The 20232-nt window shown below is 40.6% G+C and overlaps 1 protein-coding gene across 1 annotated transcript in view; it reads right to left on the minus strand.

Annotated features, from left to right (window-relative positions):
• Positions 1 to 307: 307 nt before the first annotated feature.
• map3k5 (mitogen-activated protein kinase kinase kinase 5) overlaps positions 308 to 20232 on the minus strand; it is an 81735-nt gene continuing 61810 nt past the window's right edge. Inside the window, exons 15-30 of the mRNA XM_061051662.1 lie at positions 18484 to 18617; positions 16403 to 16530; positions 15563 to 15699; positions 14254 to 14359; positions 11373 to 11530; positions 9074 to 9251; positions 7717 to 7734; positions 6203 to 6380; positions 5487 to 5655; positions 5203 to 5388; positions 4335 to 4440; positions 3685 to 3928; positions 3466 to 3578; positions 2160 to 2281; positions 1845 to 1921; positions 308 to 1513 (exon numbers count right to left, since the gene is read on the minus strand). Coding sequence (XP_060907645.1) covers positions 1453 to 1513; positions 1845 to 1921; positions 2160 to 2281; positions 3466 to 3578; positions 3685 to 3928; positions 4335 to 4440; positions 5203 to 5388; positions 5487 to 5655; positions 6203 to 6380; positions 7717 to 7734; positions 9074 to 9251; positions 11373 to 11530; positions 14254 to 14359; positions 15563 to 15699; positions 16403 to 16530; positions 18484 to 18617 — 2115 coding nt within the window. The 3' untranslated portion in view covers positions 308 to 1452. The remainder of the gene's footprint in view (positions 1514 to 1844; positions 1922 to 2159; positions 2282 to 3465; positions 3579 to 3684; positions 3929 to 4334; positions 4441 to 5202; positions 5389 to 5486; positions 5656 to 6202; positions 6381 to 7716; positions 7735 to 9073; positions 9252 to 11372; positions 11531 to 14253; positions 14360 to 15562; positions 15700 to 16402; positions 16531 to 18483; positions 18618 to 20232) is intronic.

Consider the following 20232-nt stretch of genomic DNA (forward strand, 5'->3'; position numbering starts at 1 on the left):
ATAATAAAATGTAACTTTTCTCAGTGTGTAAGTCGGCTGAAATTTATCTCAATGACCTATTCTGTTCTTCTCGACTAGAGTGACATTAACTGTTGTGCAACGCTGATTAAAAAATGACAATATTTCTCAAAAATCTTCTGGTACATTAATGTAAGCACCAAAACTCTTCTGAGCCAGTTTTAATATTATGTCAAACAGCAAATCAACTTTTTAATGTCTCTCCAGTAGTAGATTTCATAAATACAATCACATGTACCCACTCTACTTTAATTTATAACACAATACCTCTCACAAAGCGCTTTCACAATTCCAAGATGAAAAGTTTTATTTGAACAATTTGACACAAGAAAAATCTTGAATAATTTCAGATATGAAACTAAATGGACACACTACTCAGGACTGTTTTCCCCGTTTCTGACATCACGTTTAAAAAGAAAGATAGAAAGAAAAAGGGTAAAGGCTCTTCTGTATGGCATTTTTTTTGCATTTTAAATTCGTATCACAACATAACACATCGGATTGATCATATCTACACAAGCCAGCAAGCACAATTTTGTCAGTGTACAACAATAAAAAACAGATGGTTAATTACTAACTCAATATGATCTCATCTGATATGATCTGATTTGTGACATTACATAAACAATATCATACAATTCATTTCTCAAATGTGTTCATTGTAGACTCGGTCCAATTCACATGGAAACGTATTTATGTTTAACATTGTTTTCAGTACATAAATGTCTTTCATATACACGTCTGTATAACACAATATTTACATGGCAAAATAAAAAAAAAAGGATTAAAAAAGAAAAATTCAAAACATGATTTAAATAAGTCTCAGTATGGATTAAAAAAAACAAACAGGGCATGCATGTCCTTTAGATTACCAAAACAATTAAATTAAAAAATATTTAAATAAAGTAGTGATAAGACGCTCATGATTAAAAATAAAAAAAAGTACAGATGATGGTGAATGTAGTCTTTTGTATCTCAGGCTGGTAATAGAAAACGGTCAGTCTCTAGTTCTGTAAACGGTACGTCTTGTAAGGACAGGCGAAAAAGTTTTGACTGTTTTCAAGATTTCATCAATAAATGTTTACCCTAATTGTCATTTTTAGTAACACACCTGTAACAAAAAAGGCTCGGTAATGTCCATTGGATATAGCAAAACTAGTGGCACTTCTCAGGAACAGTTGTTTTCAAAGTGACCTTTTTATTCTCCCAAAATCTTTTACTCCAAAAATATCAAAATACTCCGACAAGAGCAATCAAAGAGTTTTTTTTTTTCTTTTTCATGTGGGCTGATTTAAGCTCTGGGCGCTCTGTGAACACAGAGTTTCTTCTCCTTAAAGTCTGGCTCCTGTAAATACTGAGGTAACGAGGAGAATACTGAGCAGTCGACGGGACAGAGGTCGGGGCTTCTCTGAGTGGTTATCACCGCGTAAGGCCTCAGGTTGGCTTCTGTCTGTAGTCTGTGATGGCCCTCCATAGTTTACACAGGACCCCACCTCTGACGAGACACAGAGAAAATATATTATGTTAATGTACAGAATACAACCTGTTGTATAAGATCAAAAATAATTCACACTAAATGACATATACTGCAGCTTATCAGTCATATTGTTACTTCAACTTCAAATATTGTATTTATCCGTTAGGAACTTCATGACTGATAGCCAAGAACAGAAACACACCACACACACACACACACACACACACACACACACACACACATATCACATTCACCATCCAATGTCAACCCAAGAATAATGAGGGAGTAAAGAAAGCCTAGAAGCCAAATGATGACTCATCATAAAATAAAAACTGAAAAACGTTGGTACCTCAGTCTTAAACTCTTCATATCGTCTCTCGTTACATCGTGGAGGATGTTGTTCAGTGTGTACTGCTCGTTCAGTATCTAAAGACACAACATGAATATCAACGAGGGCTGAAAACACACTGTTTGACTCCCAAAAGTTACACATTTATAAAGACATTTAAAACACATTTATTTAAAATGATTCAAATTGTCTTTCATTTGATTTTTATTTGACACCTTGTAACATTGTTTTAAAAAAAAAGGCTTCCTCTTGTTGTGGGACTGTAGACAACATCTCTCAAAGAGATTTATAAAACACTCTTTATCAGCCTCTCACTCTGTCTATGGAGTCCTGGTCGGCACCAGAAAGCCTCAGCCAGCTGGTCAGATCCGGGTCCTCATGTCTCTCTGCTGGCTGGCTCGTCTCTCCCTCTGGACCACCTGACGATGCAGGGACATCTGTTGGGGGGACATGGGGACGGGCTCATTTTTAGACACACTGGATCCACTCCCAAAGCATTTGTGCAGGAAAAAAAAAAAATTGTGCTGCAGCGCTCAGTACCACTACTCACGAGGAGTTTTTTTTTAAAGCTGGTTATGAAACAGACTGGAATTAATGTTGACGCCTCTTTAAAAGGAACCAAATCAAACAATCTATATAAAGCTTTTTTTCAAACGTTTCTTTAATGTCAAAAACCTCTGCCATGGGGTCGATGTCAGACAGATTAAAAACACACTGCAAAAATAGTTTTTTTGTGTTTTTTTTCACCCAGCAAATGTTCACAATCGGTGTTGCATTTGACTGTTTAAAAGAAAGCAGGATGAGGTATTAGTCAAAAAGCACTTTCTACATGTGTACATGACAAGATCAGAGAGGTACTGTTTTGTCCACAGGGGGCGCCAAAATCCACACATACTTAAAGTTTCCCACAGGAGCTTTTTAATATAAAAAGCCTGCATTTGAAAATAGAACTTAAGTAAAAGATATAAAAGAACAACATGTGACAGTCAAACGGTTATATTCACAATGAATGGATGATTGCTACCTCTGCTTTCATGTAAATTGCAGGATTTTAATATATTTGCATGGAAGCAGGTGCAGCTTATTTTATATTTCTTTAGGGTGCATCTTAATATTAGAGATCATCATTTGTATATTGGAACCATTAAATAATCTGACAGGGAAAATTTTCTATTCAAATAGACTTCCTAACAAGTCTTGTTTCTGATTTGGCAGTTTGGCGTCACTATGCAACACAAGGAGTACAAAATAGTTGCATATAAATTGCTTTCAAAGTTTAAAGCTATATTTTTTGCTTAAGGATTAAGTACATTTACAGAGACGAATAAATACAACTAAATATTAAGAACGTTTAAGTGAAGAAATCATGGTGCAATCAGCATTTTAATACTCTCAAATCTGAGACCAAATTGGCAAGTGAGAAATTACACGACCAGTTTTGAACTCGTATGAATTATTTTGAACATCATTAATGATGAATTAAAGTGATATATAGTGCACTTCTAAAGACTTCTGATTGTTGTTAGACGAGCCACAGCTGGAGTGGAAACATAAAGACGAACAGCAGAGGGAGCAGAGTGTTGCATACAGGCAGTGTAAAAAGGTAGATTTGTGTCTCGACCTGCGGGCTCAGATCGCAGCTTCAGTAGTCTGATCTCCTGCTCCCTCTCTTCCAGCACTTGTTGCAGGATGGCCTGATACTCTCTCTCCTTCTCCAGGAGCTGCTCCAGCAGCCTGAGGTAAAAAAAAAAAAACAAGAACATACCACAGAAGGATTCAATTATCAGAGCTCCCCAGGCTTCCTGTACTTGATGAAATCACAGTAAGCTTTAGCAGCTACCTGCTGGTCTCCAGCTTCATCCTGCCCAGCTCCATGCTCACAGACCGCTGTGCATTATGGGATTCGTGTGAGACGGTGGAGCTGAGCGTGCTGACTCCGGACGTTGCCACCGTGTCATCGTGAGCGGCGACGGGAGGCGGCCGGCTCTGGTGCGTGGCGCTTCTCTCGGCCTCGGTGTCGTCGTCCACGTCCTCCTGGTCTGCTGGGTCGCTTTCAGACGCCAGACTGAAGTGAGGCCTCAGCTCTGAGAACACACACACACACACACACACACACACACACACACACACACACACACACACACACACACACACACACACACACACACACACACACACACACACACACACACGATTATAATTTACAGGAGTTGTGCTTCCACTGCCCTCTTTTTAAACCTTCTTTTAAACAGTAACGCTCCTGTGTTAAAGAGCCCAGTCGAAGCAGACATTAGTTATCTGTGTGAATATCTGTGGGGCTCTGGTCTTCATCACCTCACATTCTCCAACCTCTCCACTACTGTTCACCAAACCCTCATGTTACTGAGCTTCCAGGGTAAAACCTCTTATATATTAATCAGCCAGCGCCGCCCCGAGGGACGGGCGATAACTCATTTAGGAAAGTTTGGCTCCAGACTGTATTGACGTTACCTGGCACCAGGATGGTGATGGCCGTCTGCACAGCTTTGCGGATGATGTTGTCCAGAGCAAACATCCAGTGAGGCTTGATGTTGTGGTTTCGCAGCACTTTGTTCACCTGCGGACATGATAATGAAAAATTCATTCATTTTAATGACAGATTAATGACATTTTAATTAGTTTATTTTCCCTATGTTTTCTTTAACATTTTAATATTTCACACTCCCTTATTTCCTGCATCCTGCCTCGATTTTATGCCACAGTTTTTCCTTTACCTTTGTATCTGCTGCAGTGACTAAATCTGGGCCCTTTTACAGCAACACATTTAGCATGCAGATATGTCAGTCTTTATTAATGCACAAACTCCATTAATGAATAATCCCAGTTGCATAACTCTACTTTTTTTTAAATCCTGCATTATTATTTCACTGATGACCAGCAGGAGGCATCAGAGCTTCATCTTCTTTCAGGATTACGTAACAGCTCCAGCAAACATGAAAAAAACAAACACTCCAGTCATTTCATCTGCAAAGCTTCATCTTTGAGGAGGGACAATTTGATTTTATGTCTGAAACATATTGTGCATTATCTGCCTGCCATGTTCCTTTTTATCATCTGTTGCAAAGGTTAAAAATGTTTCATAATTATATGTCTGTTCTTTGTGCAGGAGAGACAGCATCATGGCGTCCTGCAGCTCATGTAAGATGACAACAATTACACTGAAGTGTTCTGCAGTAAATGCACGTTTCAGTCGCAGAAGCATTTGCAGATGAAACCTTAAAAGCAAGTGCTTGGCTTTTGTTAGTGCTGCAATTTGAGATTTCCTCATTTTCTTCTTCCTTCTTCCCTTTATGTCTGCGTGTCTGTGTTTGATACGTACTGCATCCTGGAAGCCGAACAGCACAACCTGCAGCTGGCTGATGGCTGTGCTGTCGAAGTCCAGCTCCAGCTTGAGTTGAGACAGCGTGTTGGCGATGATCTTCCTGTCCGCCATGCGAACAAAGTCGGCCAGACTGACCACAAGGGTGGAGATGTGCTGAGGCTTCAGCTTCATCCCCTCAGAGCCCTGCAGGTGTGAATAAGATTGAGGATAGAACTCTTGACTATTCATTTTTGGGGTGTAATGTATCTGATCTGTGTGTCCTTTTTGATTTTTAACCCCACCTGTGTGAGCGCCTCCATCAGGTTGGTCACCACTTTGTCTCGGTCCTCGGTCAGGATGTGGTGAAGGGTAGCTCGCCTCTCGCTGTCCTTCCGCAGCATGAAGAAACCCGAATCCTTCTCATCGGGAGACGGAGGAGCGCTGTGGTCCTCGAAGTTCTCCACCGGGATGCTGAGTAGAAATGCATAAAAAGAGACCTCAAGACATATGTACAACAGGAGATAGTGTTTGCTTTTGTTGAAGATATTGATTTTTGGATCATTCATTGATTGTGATGATTTTTGTTGAAGTTATTAAACAATGTCAGTTTTTTTATATTGGTTTGATTTCAAGGCTCACACGCTGAAAAAGATGTGAACCACTGACTTACAATAAAGTGCAGAGTTTACATTAGAATCAATCAGACTAAGGTATTTTTATTTTTATATTTGTATTTTTTAACACATCTTAACATGTCTACATTTTACTATATAAAAGCGTCTTTTAGAGTAAATGCTTAAAGTTTTTATTGTGAGTCCTCATCTGCATTTCACTGTCCATCTGTACGAGCATGAGACATATACAAACCTTAAATCTTAAATATAAACAATGAACATACGATGCTTCATAATCTGGCATTATGTCAAACTTCCTGTGAGGAAAAAAAATGACAGATCACGTTTAAAACATTTCCCCCTCGACTCTTATGACAAACAAAACCCCCGTCTGAATCCCCCACCTGAGGAAGAGCGACCGGGGCCCCTTGACGTCCCTCTCGCTGTAGCACTTGGAGCTGGGCTTGAAGATGAAGGGGTTGGTGTTGAGGTCATTGTCAGGGGAGACGGAGCCGTACTCGCTGCTGCTGCTCGTGTCCTCCACCACCACCGGCACGGGCAGAGAGATACTCCGCAGATACTCTGAAGGACACAAATTAAAGCCTTTATTTCCCGCCTGTTGCTTCAATTAAGCGCGAAGAGGCCTCATGTTTAATCTGTAGCACAGAGGATGACCAATCAGGACGTAGGAGCTGTTCTTCATTTACAAAGAGGCTTTCAGGAGGAGGAAATTAGTGAAAGTGCTGATGGAAGGTTGTCGTCCTTTTCAGAAGGAAACATCAGATAATTCTCCATAATCATGTTTAGACAGAGAGGAGCTTTATTTGATGTATCAGCCAGTAAATTACATCCATTGTGTATGAAATATGAAAGAGGGGTTATGAAGACGTTCAAGCATTCAGAAAAGAAGTCATGTTGTGCAATGTCTATTTTGAGTTGTTTTTAAAGGGCAGAGTCGTGCAAGGGAGGCCGCGCAGGAAAAAAAAAGAAAAGTCTAACCTAGATACTCTCCAGCTGATGTTTATCACTGATGTACAGATTATACAGCAGTCGACACAGATGAAGAGGAAGAAGAGGAGGAGGAGGAGAGGAAGAAAAAGGAGGAGGGGGAAGAAGAATAGGTAGAGGAAGAAAAAGGAGGAGGGGGAAGAAGAAGAGGTAGAGGAAGAGGAGAAGAAGATGAAGAAAAAGGAGGGGGAGGAAGAAGAGGTAGAGGAAGAGGAAGAGGAGAAGAAGATGAAGAGGAAGAAAAAGGAGGAAGAAGAAGAGGAGGAAGAGGAGAAGAAGATGAAGAGGAAGAAAAAGGAGGAGGGGGAAGAAGAAGAGGTAGAGGAAGAAAAAGGAGGAGGGGGAAGAAGAAGAGGTAGAGGAAGAGGAGAAGAAGATGAAGAAAAAGGAGGGGGAGGAAGAAGAGGTAGAGGAAGAGGAGAAGAAGATGAAGAGGAAGAAAAAGGAGGAAGAAGAAGAAGAGGAGGAAGAGGAAGAAAAAGGAGGAAGAAGAAGAGGAGGAAGAGGAAGAAAAAGGAGGAGGGGGAAGAATAAGAGGTAGAGGAAGAGGAGAAGAAGATGAAGAGGAAGAAAAAGGAGGAGGATGAGGAAGAAGAAGAGGAAGAAAAAGGAGGAAGAAGAAGAGGAGGAAGAAAAAGGAGGAGGAAGAAGAAGAGGTAGAGGAAGAGGAGAAGAAGAGGAAGAGGAAGAAGAAGAGGAAGAAAAAGGAGGAGGATGAGGAAGAAGATGAAGAAAAAGGAGGAAGAAGAAGAAGAGGAGGAAGAGGAAGAAAAAGGAGGAGGAGGAAGAAGAAGAGGTAGAGGAAGAGGAGAAGAAGAAGAAGAGGAAGAAAAAGGAGGAGGAGGAAGAGGATGAAGAGGAAGAAAAAGGAGGAGGAAGAAGAAGAAGTGCAGAAACTGAAGTAACTCACCTGATCCTGGCGACAGAGCTGTGGATGGAAAAACATCAAACATGTGTCAGTATTTAAGAACTAAACTGAACATGATTCCCTGTAAGAGATGCAGAAAAAAATTTCCAAGAAGAAGAGCGAGCGTTTAGGATTTTTTTCTCTGATCCTTCTGTTCTGGTGCCAGGGCACATGACGCTGAAAACCCCAAAGAGAAGAGAATAATGAAATCCTGACAATGAGGATGCATGAGGTGTGTTAAAGCTGCGTGATGAGGTACACAGTGAGCAGGTAGAGCAGGTGACACCGTTCAGGAACATGTACGGACACTTCACACACCAGCCAAAACAAATATTGACTTTTAATGACGAAAGGGAACTCTGTGGGCTGTAAAACTCGACCTGAGTTTCAGTGTGACCACGATCTGCATAGCTTAACGCTATCAGGGAACTGCTCACACTCACTTCCTGGGACAACAAATTAACCACAAGTTATCTTATCAATAAATGAATCAGTCACGTAGTCATCCATTAAAGTGCTTCTTGTTTAACACTGTTTTATCGTCTGTTTTGTTGTTGACTTTGTTTTTTTTCTGTCTCTTCGGTATTCTGCATTTCAAAAGTTCTATCTAGGGACGGGCACTTTGGGATGTTTCAGATGCCCCGCCTGTCAGCACCTGTGTGTCCGATCAAACTTCAAGGTGTTTGTTTGCACTTACTGACGTCGCTTTCCTCCTCTCTAGATCCTTGCTTTTGTTGCCTTACTCTCTGATGTACGTCGCTTTGGATTAAAGAGTCTGCTATGTGAATTGAAGGATTGTACTTTCATGGCAATTTTCCAGAAGTTGTAGGACACTTAAAGTCAGAAATCTTTGAAAACAGTCATGGAAGTTTTTTGGAAACTTTCATCAGAAATTCTTCGAAGCTGTGCTGACATTTTTTTTTTTTTTAATAAAAACTTTCAAGACAATTTTCTGAAACTTTCAGGAATTTTTAAATAGAAAATGACTTTCAGAATCTTTCAACAAAATGTTAGAAACTTTAACAGACAAATGTGGGAATTTCTAGAAACTTGTAGAGAAAGCTTTAAGGACATTTTTGGAAAGGTTTATCAAAATTTGAGGGAATTTTTTTGAAACTTTCATGGACATTTTCCTAAACTATAAACCTTTTGTTGACAAAGGTAAAGATGTATTTGCCTTTGAACAAAAACAGGATAGTGATTCTAAATTGCAGATGTTTTGAATGACCTTATACGGACCCCCATTCAACCCAGCTAATCATTTATGGAACCTATTAGAGATCCATTTTGGTTTACAGGGATTTTAAGTAGAAAACCAACAACAAGGCTGTCGAGCTGACAGGAAATGAACTGAAGCCACCTGTGAAGCTATTCTTGCCCTTCTTCTTGCGGCTTGTGACGGTGAGGAACTCGTCCGTGAGCAGGTCGAAGGCGGTGGCGCGCCGGTCCGGGTCGGGCTCGAAGCAGCGCAGGATGAAGGCTTTGGCCTCCAGAGACATGGACTCAGGGATCTCTGGGTGGATCTTAAACATACCAACCTGCAGAGAGACACACAAGAGAAGGTGGAGCTCTGAAATGAATATTAAATAAAAAAAACATAAGAGTGCATGCCTCTCCCTTTATGGAGGGGGAAAGTTAACCCGGTGCTCTATGAGACATGAGCACCAGACTGTAGCTCCAGGCACCACTTGTGAGCAATAACACTCACAAGTTCAAGACTCCCCTGACGATAAGAAGGTTAGAAATTCCTGCCATTGCTGTTGAGGAATGTTGCCTTAAGATCAGCTTGGAGATGCCCCTCCCTCGAGACATTCCTCGAGGACGAGTGAAGAACCTTTGAGGACCCTTTTACTATTTGTGAAAACCCGGCCCTCCTCACAAAGATGATGGGATTGCATTTGCAGTAGCATGAATTCTGTGGTCTGTGTCGGTTTCTGTTTTATACGTTCTGTTTACTACAGGATCTTTTCCGCACAGCAACATACTCCCTCCTTGTTTGAATTCACAGCCCTTTAATTAAATTACATCTTATGGAAAGTTCCATGATTGAAACTCTGACAGGAGCTTTAATGATTTCCAGACGCTCCATAAACATCTTCACGGTCTTTAATGGGCTGCACATGGCTTACAACAATATTTCATTGGAGCCCCCTTTACATTTCCAACCAGAGCAAACACACAGCGAGTACAATACTTCACACAAAGACACGCACACGCTCAGAAACAGGGGCGAAAGACATGAGGGAGTCTCGGTGAGCTACGCATGTTTGTGTTCAAACAAATGTTCGTGCGTCGTCATCGGGTTTCTGCTGGTCTCGATCACGTTACAGCACACAGGTGGGAACACAAGGCAGGTGCAGAATAGCTGATTCACTGGTTTTGTTTACATAAAAAGGGAACTGATACGCGCAGACGCTACGTAGACCTGCCTATTAATTCTTTCTGTCGGCACTGGAGAAAAAGCATCTATTAAAAACACAGTGAGCATTAAATTATAAATGAAGTAAACACAGTGGAGTGAAGGAGCAGGCTGGAGAAAGACGTTTTAAACAACACGCTACATCAGATTAAAGTCAGCATGCTTTATGTCCATCACTGGTTTATTCCAGTCCAGCTGTCAGTGTGAGGCTCTGTAATGTAAAATCTTTAATTATAATTTAGCAGGAGAAATAAGTTGCCATGTATCTTCATCATGAGGTTTCTCTAACTTAGGTAGAAAGCTCGGACGTGTCTTTCTAGTCTAGTCGTGAGGATAAGTCATTAATTTGATGTTTTTCTGGATGGTGGTTTGGTCAGATACAATCTGCATGACGGATGTGTGAAGACAAAAGAAACATTAAACAGGGACGTGATTGGAAAAACACACATGCACACGACTGATGTACAAAAAGAAGGACAGCTTAATTGTCTAAATTCACAAAAACTGTCCCTGCAAGTTAATCATATTTAAAATATCTGTTTGTCTTTATCTACAACCTTCATTGGTAAATTAAATAGTTAAAGTTAAAGGGAGTAGAAGAGTAGGATGCATGGGTTCATGATTTACTTTGATATGCAATTTAACCTCCATTATTGAAAATAAAAACATTTGATCATGAATAGAAATGTGATCTTATTTTTGCTGTAAACACTCATTTGCATGTTTGTTAGCTTTGGCCTTAGACAGGTTGGATTGTTGCGTGTTAGTGATGGTGACCTGACTGTGGGTCGCTTTCACTATGACGATGTTTGTTTAACAGGATGATGTTCATTAGAGTCCAAACCAGTGAGTGAAAACATGTTCTAAAGGAAAGATTCAGCTCTAATGCATGAAATGTCTTTTGTTGGTTTGCAGAACCAGATCGACAAAATGTTCTGACTTTTGGTGCCAATGTGCAAATTAGCGAAAGCAACAGGAAGCAGATGGTTCACTAAAACAATAAAATAAAACTGGATTAACATATCAGATTATAAATAAAACATCAGGGGAGCAATTATCAGCACTGAGACTTCAAAATTAACCACACTCCCAGCTGCAGCTGTTCTCTGTTGTTTAACACTTTATGGAAGATTTCACCACAGACACAGATGTTCACTTGCCTTGTCGGACCCGTTTGCTAAAATGAAGCTCATCATTACCGAGTGGGAGGAAGGATGAAGTGTGTGCTGGTGTCTCTCACCTTGAACATAGCAGCCTGAGGTTCTCCCAGTTCATAGAAAGGCGGTTTCCCAGTCGCCATCTCTATGATGGTGCAGCCCAGAGACCAGATGTCTGCTGGTTTACCGTATCCACGAGGACCCTTGTCTATGATTTCAGGAGCCATGTACTGTAATGTGCCTAGACGATAAACACACAGACAGACAGACAGCGGGTTATTTTGTATTTAGTTAATGTAGTTAGTTACTGTTTGTGGAGGTGTTATTAATATGATGTTGACAGTTTCAAATCTTTCTAACTTAAAGGAATAGATTGTCATTCATCTTATTTTGCTTCTTTTGTCTTGCAGAAGAAAACAAATCAACCCCACAACACCTTTGTATCTCTAAAATAAACAAATTACATTTACTTTAACCATAACCGACAGATTTTATGATGAAATAGAGGAGATAAGTACGTTGTAAGCTTTTCAGTTACCTTAAGAACGAGCTAGGCTAGCTGTTTCCAGTCTTTATGCTAAGCTAGCCTAGCCTAGCTCGTTGGCTCCAGCTCAATTCTAACATGAGCTGTAGTTTGATAAGAGCTGCATCAATCTTGTCGTCTAAGTCTGTGCAGGAAAGCAAATGAAAACTGAACAGGTCGACTTTCTTAGAGATGCTATCTGAGCTTTGAGTCGCTGTTCTCGTACCGTCTTGCTAAGAGTTAGCTTAGCGCTTAGCTAAATAAAAAACGAAATTCTTCCTTAGCTTGTTAACATGGTTTAGTTGTTGTTTTATTAGTGAGGGGCTCTCAACCATGTAAAACACAGAGCTATAGTTTTTAATACCAAAATGTGTACGAAGAAAACATTTGTGAACTTTTCTGTAACACTAGGCTAACTATTCGGTTAGCGGTCCAACTCCAGCTATACCAATATACAGATATACATTATATACACCAATATATACTGTAAATATTGAGTAGTATTTTTTTAGTAGTCTAACTTTTGCAAGAAAACTGGAGCTTTCCCAAAGAATTCTAAATGTCCTTTTGGATGCTATCTGCAGTGAGCAAGATTATCTGTTTCAAGTCTTTATGCTAAGCTCAAAGTTTTAATTTAGCATAGAATTTTTCAAACTTTAAGAAAAAAAGTTAATTACAATAAGGCCAAAAATATTTAGCTTGTTATTTAAAAGGGAATTCAGTCAGAAAATTCACGTTTGAAATGTTTAATGCAGCAGCCAAACAAAGTTTTGTTTAGCTTCTCGGCTCTGACCTCATCAGTCTAAGCAGATTTGTTTCTGTTTTATTTTCTCACAGGAGCTCTGAACAAATTACTTTGTCATTTATTAACTTAATAACGTGCAGAGGAAGAAAACTCTGACTTCATTATATGCGGCCATAAACGTGGAAATAGCAGAAGAAAAAGGAAGTCAAACCAGCTTCCTGCTTTAACAAACACTTATGCACTTTGGCCCTTTCTGCATTTCATATCTCAGCGCCTGACATCAGTGATCAAATGTGCTCAGGTGTATGAAAAGCACAGCAGAGAGAGAGAGAGAGAGAGAGAGAGAGAGAGAGAGAGTGCAAAAGAACTGCAAACACTTTCAAGGCCACAAAGTGCTCCACAGAGAGTGAAGGTAAAAGTGACATCAACGGCGGATGAATGGAGCAGATGTAAAAGCCAAAAATAGCTCGAATCAAGTCTTTTCACGAGTTACCTCTGTTCTGAGGCGATAACTCAATTCTTACTAATGACCAATCAGGTTCAGAGAGCTTTCTCAGGGCCTCGGAGAGCAGCAGCAAAGAGCCTCTGTTATTGTGTGTGTGTTCTTATAATAACAGCTCCCCATTGAAAAGACTCTTTTGTACTAATAATAGCCGGCTGGGCGGTAGTCGCTGCTTTTAGAAGCTTGTGTACTGAGCTAAAAGCAGGGCAGGGGAGCATTTATAGCAGGCCTGGTCTATAAAAAGGAGTAGCCCAGTTTTCTGAAAGAGCTCCACCTTTCAGGGTAAGTCCCTGCACGTCAGCTGACGGAGGGTGTTATCTGCTGAAGCCTCTCTACTTCACACGGGTGCAAAACGCAGCCCTGACGTGACCGCAGACTCGTGGGCCAAAACAAGCGCCTCTTTATAGAAACAGTCTAGCTATTATCAGTGATGTCATTTAGTGGCCGAGGAGCGGAAAACGGGGGTGACTGCTGTGAAAGAATGACAACAGGAGATGAAGTAGTGTCTGAGTGAGGTTACCTCACCGCTCAGCTCAGGCAAAAGTTTAGCCCATTGTTTCATGAAAAGGGGATTTTGAAGAACTGTAAGGGAGAGTTTTTTTTTTTTGTTTTTTTTTAAAGGTGTATTTTACATCACGCGCACAAATCATCGGTGCAAGTTGCTAAGTAATCGAATTGACAGTCAGGAAAATAGCTAGTTTTTGGATGCACAGTATGAATGTGTCCGAACAAGAGGTCTCTTGCCGATGTCCCGGTAGGTCTAGAGTTCAGGAAAGTGAGACACCATTTGTTGTGATCTGATCTTCGCTCCTATTGGACGCGCACAGGTGTCCATGTGGAGCGCTGAGCCCAAGGTAAACCTTTTGATTTACATCCGCGCAGCGTTCACAGACAGCAAGCTCAGCGCCATGCTTATCTGAAGGGGCCTTTACATGTGATGCAATCCAGGGGAGGAAAATGCAGACCAATCACAGGGCTTGCAGTCTGCGTTGTTTCGGCGCATAGTGACATCAGCACGTCAGGCAACCTGTGCCGTATGCTACGGCCTAGATTCGACGCAGGAGAATAAATCAGGTGTGGTGGGGGGGTGGGGGGGTATAAGGAAAAATGTTTTGTAACCACTTCTTTAAGAGAAATATTTTTGAGCTTGAACAGGAAGCATTGATTTATCAACTCTCTCAGTCTGTGGCGTACCTGTGAACGTCTCAGTGCAGGGGTTGATCCCAGCCAACCTCTTGGATGTGCCGAAATCTGAAATCTTCAGGACACCGCTGTAGGTGTTGATGAGAACGTTATCACCCTGTGGATCACAAAGAAACACCAGTGAGAACAGACCCGCCCGTCACCTCACCGAGGAAGCTGACTCTGCGATGGTTTACAGATTGTATGACATGCTCGCCCAATCCTTGTGTAAGCGGCGGCAAAAACACACGGCAGGTTACAACACGGTGTGTGGGAGGAGGAGGAGCGCGACACACATCCCCGCCAAAACAAGGTGATTAACATTTACTGATGATGCTTATATGACCCTGTTGTTAGTGCAGGTGGATGCAAGAGGAGGGGGGCTGCTGACCCTAATCGCTGTGTGTGGGGGAGGTGTTATCAGTGTCTGTCATAACAGAGAGAAAAACAGACAGGTGATTTTACATAATAAATTACAGGGGGAGAGACAGGATTACTGTTTTAGCAAAAGAGCTGTAACGGAAATGTTAAACAGCAGTGAGCAGCTCAGATTCTGTTTGAATGGATTCACACCGAATCTCATTTATTACACACACAGTTTTCAAACAGAGGGAGTGCTGCAATCAGTGTTTTTCTGAGCCAACACATCGCTCCGTGTCTCGTCGTATCAAGTCGTATTGTATCCTAATCGATCCATCATTTTCTTATCTTAGCATGTTGTACCTATTGGATCTTACCTTCTCTCCAGTGTGCCTGTATGTGTTTAATGGACATGTTTTACTCTTATTTTATCAAATCTGTCCTAACTTTCCCGTATGTTACGTTGTACGAGTCACTCCCCATTAGAAATTGTAACAGACTGCATCGTATTGTCAAAGTTTTTCTGGCAAAAATTGCAGGTTTGTGTCTGAATGACTGAGCACACCTGTACAAAGTCAGGACTTTAAAGAAGGCCCAGCTAGTCCTGGCTGATTGATCTCTTTTGATCAAGGAGTTTTTCGTGCTTCAGATACCATGTATACATACAACAATACATGTTTTTCCCAGCTTGGATTTCCAGTTCAAATAGCTCTTATTTCACAAGCAAACTGCCTGAATCTTCTATCTATTACAGTAAATAGATCATCCCTGTATCATATAAATCGATGTTAATTCATAATTGCCCCTAAACGCAGCTTGGTTGAGCATCCTTATACTGATATATATAATAATAATAATACATTATACATGCGTCAGGTGGACTTAATGGAAACAAGTCTGCAAGAAGCCAGTGCAGCCATAAAAAGTGAAGAAAAAGAATAGTCAGATAACGTCGGTTCACCTTGATGTCTCTGTGAGCGATCTGGTTGTCGTGCAGGTACTTGAGTCCCTCCAGGATCTGTCGGGTGTAGAAGCCGATGGTGGACTCGTTGTTTTTTAGAGGACCCCACTTGGACCTCAGCAGTGCAGACAGACTCCCTTAAAGACCACGGAAATAAGACCAACACATGTGAATATACTCACAGTGCACAGACCTGAAGAGTCTGCAATTCAGGGTGAAACTCTTTGAGTTTTTATGCCTTTATTGAAAAGACAGGACAGTGGATAGAGTCAGAAATCGTACAGGGAGAGAGAACGGGGAATGACTATGAGGACAGGAGCTACAGGTCTGACTGGAACCCAGGCGGCCCGCTTTCAAGGAGTTAAAGCCACATGGGGCGCTCACACTAGGCTACGGTGTACTCCAGTCACTTTGAGTTTTCTTCTGTTTTAATCAAACCATTGAATCATGAAAAATCTTCCTCTTTTATGTTTTAGATCAAGTGGATGTTCAAATAATGAATGTAACCTTTGGTCTTTTGAGATAACAAGATTTATTTCCTCAGCTGATAAAAGAAAAGTCTTTGGCTCTCTTACAACTGATAAAATATATCCAGAGAAAATGCACTTATAAAAACTCACTGACTTTACCTGAGAGCAAAGTGTTTTTTTTATCAGTCGAATGTTTCTTAATGAAGGATCAAATATAAATGATGAAGGAAACGTGACGATAACAAACAACAATCACTGATACTTAAGACTTGTTACATGTAACATCACACCTTGTCGATTTTTTATTATTCTCCTTTCTGTGAATCAAACTTGGTTTTCTTATCCGTCATTTCCTCTTTTGAAGACTCACCTCCAGGGACCTGCTCCATGAAGATCTTAATGAATCCGTTCTCGCTGATGGATCCGAGGTACTGGACGATGTTTTTGTGCTTCAAGTGCTTGTGAAGAGCGATCTCCTCGTGCAGCGGCTGAGAATACCTGTGACAAAGAAACATGTTACACCACGCTGCACTATGAAACGACTGCACTATGAATCATAGAGAGAGAAGTAGTCGTGGTTCTCTGTAGAGAGTCGTATCACTATTTATCTCCTCTTCGGTGAGATTTTTGGAGAATTTTAATTAAAGCTTCCTTTGCGCCAGTACACATCATTCATCCATTAAACATCCCAAGGTCCCTCTTTTTTTTGTGCTGATACATAAAAAAAAACAATTCTGAAAATTGAAAATAACTTAATAAAAATAGCTCAACACACCTTGAGTGTGTCAGACTACAAAAATAACTACATACTCTCCTTACTGTAAAACAATAATTGTATTATTTAAATTGTTGCCTATTTTTTGCGTAATTGATAAACTTTAATTTCAGTAGGAAACTTGGTTGAAAACTACAAAAATAAATTGTAAACACTACTTTAAGTTGATCTTTTTTTTTTTTTTACTCAACTTCTTATGTCACATGGACAAGACAACGAGCGCCCATACATACGAACAAAAAACAAGGTACATGAGTGTAACACATACAAAACAAAACAACGACTCCAGCAGATATTTGTCAAAAATCGACCAAAACCATAAATAAACATCGCACAAAAAGTAAGAGAAGATATGGCATGTTTTTCATGGGTGCAACCCACTTTCTGAGCTCTGCTGCTCATCCCACAAATGCCTGTCCCTTACAAATGTGGCACCCATTTAAAAGGGAAATAAACAGGCTTTCCAACGGTATAAGATTTATTGCCAAGAAGCATTGTTACAACAAAGAAATAATCTACCAAACACAAATTTCTTTACTTCTTGTGATGTTAAATCAGTCAGAACATCTACAGTCTTCATCCTTTTAAACTCAATTTAAAAGTCTCTGATCAGACCAGAGCCTTAAGTTTCAGGTCTTTTTCTAATTCTTTCCATGGATTGACATGAGTGTATTATTCTGTAGAGAGAGAAATCTGACAATGTCATTATCACTGCATCATTGTCTAAAAGACTAAAGCACAGAAACAGCGAGGTTGAGTCTTGATAGGAAGCCTTGCTGTGATTTTCTTTCACATTCAGCTCTCTGCATGAATCACGCCCTCTGTTTCTCTGTCTTCAGATTTTGATCCACTTCTAAATTATTTACCTAAATCCTCTGCATTCTCTGCAGTCGAGCGGCCTGCTGACTAGCTAATGTGTTTACTGGAATAAAGTTTGCAAGTGAAATCCGCTCGTCTGTGAGAAAGTCATGAAATCAGAGAAGAAGGAGGAGGAGGAGGAGACGGTGCGTTGAGCGGAGACAGAGAGGCGGGAATCCATTCACTGGAATCCAGAAAACCCTCAGAGACTCTGCTGCGCTGTGCTCGAAGCAGCACTTTTCTTAATGATGCTCGACGTTAGTGCTGAACATGATGAGGCATTAACAGCTCACACACCTGTTAACACTCGGGCTGTAATTTCAGCTGTGCACAGGAAAACAATTGGGAGATTTGCAAAGATTGCTAAAAATGTAGCAAAGTGTGTCCTGAGGGTGGCTTCAAATTAAACCTGTTCATCCTCCTCAGATCATGAGTGTGCTAAACGTAATCCAAAGCAATCTCCAAAATGAGATTACACAATATCCTGAGTGCAATTATCACAGTTTGGTGTAATGTTTGCACCTCGGTAAAGTTCAGTAAGCTGCCATAAAGTGTTATGATTCATCCTCTGGGGAACATGATTATCCAGGGGAATTGCAGTGTGCTCAGTTTTGTTAGAGCAAGCGATAAGCAAGCTTACAGAGCAAGCAATAGAGGTTCATCTCATTTACCAGTAAAGACGAGGAATTCGATCAGATATTAAATTCCTTACCAAGAAATTTCACTGAGACTTCACGGCAGCACTTCATCCGGCTGAGACTTCTCAAAGTGAAAACTAAAGAGAACACGGCGGCAAACTCTCCTGTGAAGACTCTCACCTGCTGTCTCTCTCGGGGATTTCTTTGATGGCCAGTCGGACCTGGTTGCTGAGGTCTCGGCCCGCGTACACCACTCCAAATGTGCCTTTTCCCAGAACCACCCTATCGCCATGCTCGTCGTACTCGTAGTCGTACTGGGGAGACAAGAGCATGCAACCATCGTTTTATTAGTTATAAAGGATCCTAATGATGTGTAAACAATGACTTTGATTTACAATCACTTTAAAGTCCAATAACACACACTAAGTGATTTATAGACTACAAGTCAAGCAGTTTCACACACAGATTAAACATTTAGAGCTCTTACAACATGTTAATAAATGTTAAAGAAAGGGAGGCAGGAAGGCCACACCAGTAATACTGACAAGGTTGCAAAAAAAGGGATACATCTTTGAGTCTTTGTAATCATAAAGTACGGGACATTTTGAAAGTATTTATGCATATGAAGCACTTGCACTGTTATTTTTTTGTTTGTTTGCACCAAAATATTCTGTTTTTGGTGCAAGCCATCTTCATCCTGCATATTGGACATTTTTGTTTTTCTCTTTTACTGCTTTATGTCTTTGGCGGCATTGATTGATTTTTTTGTGTTGTATAACATTAGTTCTCTCTTCTTTCTCTATCCTGTTCAAACCTCAGTTAAAGAGGATCATTTAATGTACTATTATTTTTAAAACATGTGATATATGTTGACAGGAAACAAGCTAAGACCCTGGTTTGAGGACATGTTTTGTTAAAAAAAAGAGAGTGAAACTGGGGCAGAGAGATAGCTGACATGTTGATTCTTATGTTACATCAAACACAGAAATACATAAAAACCTGTTTGACATTTGATCCCCGCCTCTCAGCTGAGTCAAAGAGGGTGCGGCAGCATTTTGGGATAATTATCTTTTCTTTTCCCGAGGCTCCACTGGGACGACAGGTGAAGACAGCAGCAGGTGTCTGTTCTGTCAGAGCTTACAAAGCAAACCAGCTGAATCCAGGTCTGATCACAGCAGGTTAGTCTGCGTTTATTCAAAGTGTGCAGCTGAGTTTTGATCTACTTCTTCGGAATCCGAACAGGACGAACTGAATTTAGTAAATGCTTGACCGATGTAATGACTAGGACAGCTTTGTGTAAACTGACACGCGCGCTGATGGCTTAGCGGTTAGGTTGCAACCCCATGAACAGAGGCTATGGTCCACCAAACAGGCGGCTCTGTTTCAAGTCCGACCTGTTGCTCCTTCTCAGCGTGTCATTCCTCACTCGCTCTCTCTCTGATTTCCTACTCTATCCAGAGTCCCATATAAATAAATGCAAGAGCCCAAAAATGAAAACTCTGTCATTATGTTATAAAAATGTAGAGACATAAACAGACTCATTGTTTCTGTGTGAAAAACTATTACTGGAGAATTAAAAAAAAAGGTTAGTATTTTGCTAAATCCTCTGTACAGAAATCCAATCCAGGGATTATAAATGGTATTTGTGGTTAAAATGTCTCTGATAAAGTTTAATGTACACATACTGTAAAACTCCAAATAAAAACCCACCCTGATTTAAGGCCCAGTCCCTTTGACTAGCCTTCCATAATGTGCATTATGGCACCTCGGTTGATTATTTGTTATATTTTGCTCCTTTTTTGGGTTTTATATTATTTCCGGTAATTAGCAGTGGGCGTGGTTTACCTTATTTTTACCTGTGCATTGGGGTGGCGGGAGACTAGACTGTAAACAGATCTTAATCAGATGCCCTGATGCTTTTAGTGTTGA

This window comes from Labrus mixtus, chromosome 12, assembly GCF_963584025.1.
Source record: "Labrus mixtus chromosome 12, fLabMix1.1, whole genome shotgun sequence".
Classification (NCBI taxonomy): Eukaryota; Metazoa; Chordata; class Actinopteri; order Labriformes; family Labridae; genus Labrus; species Labrus mixtus.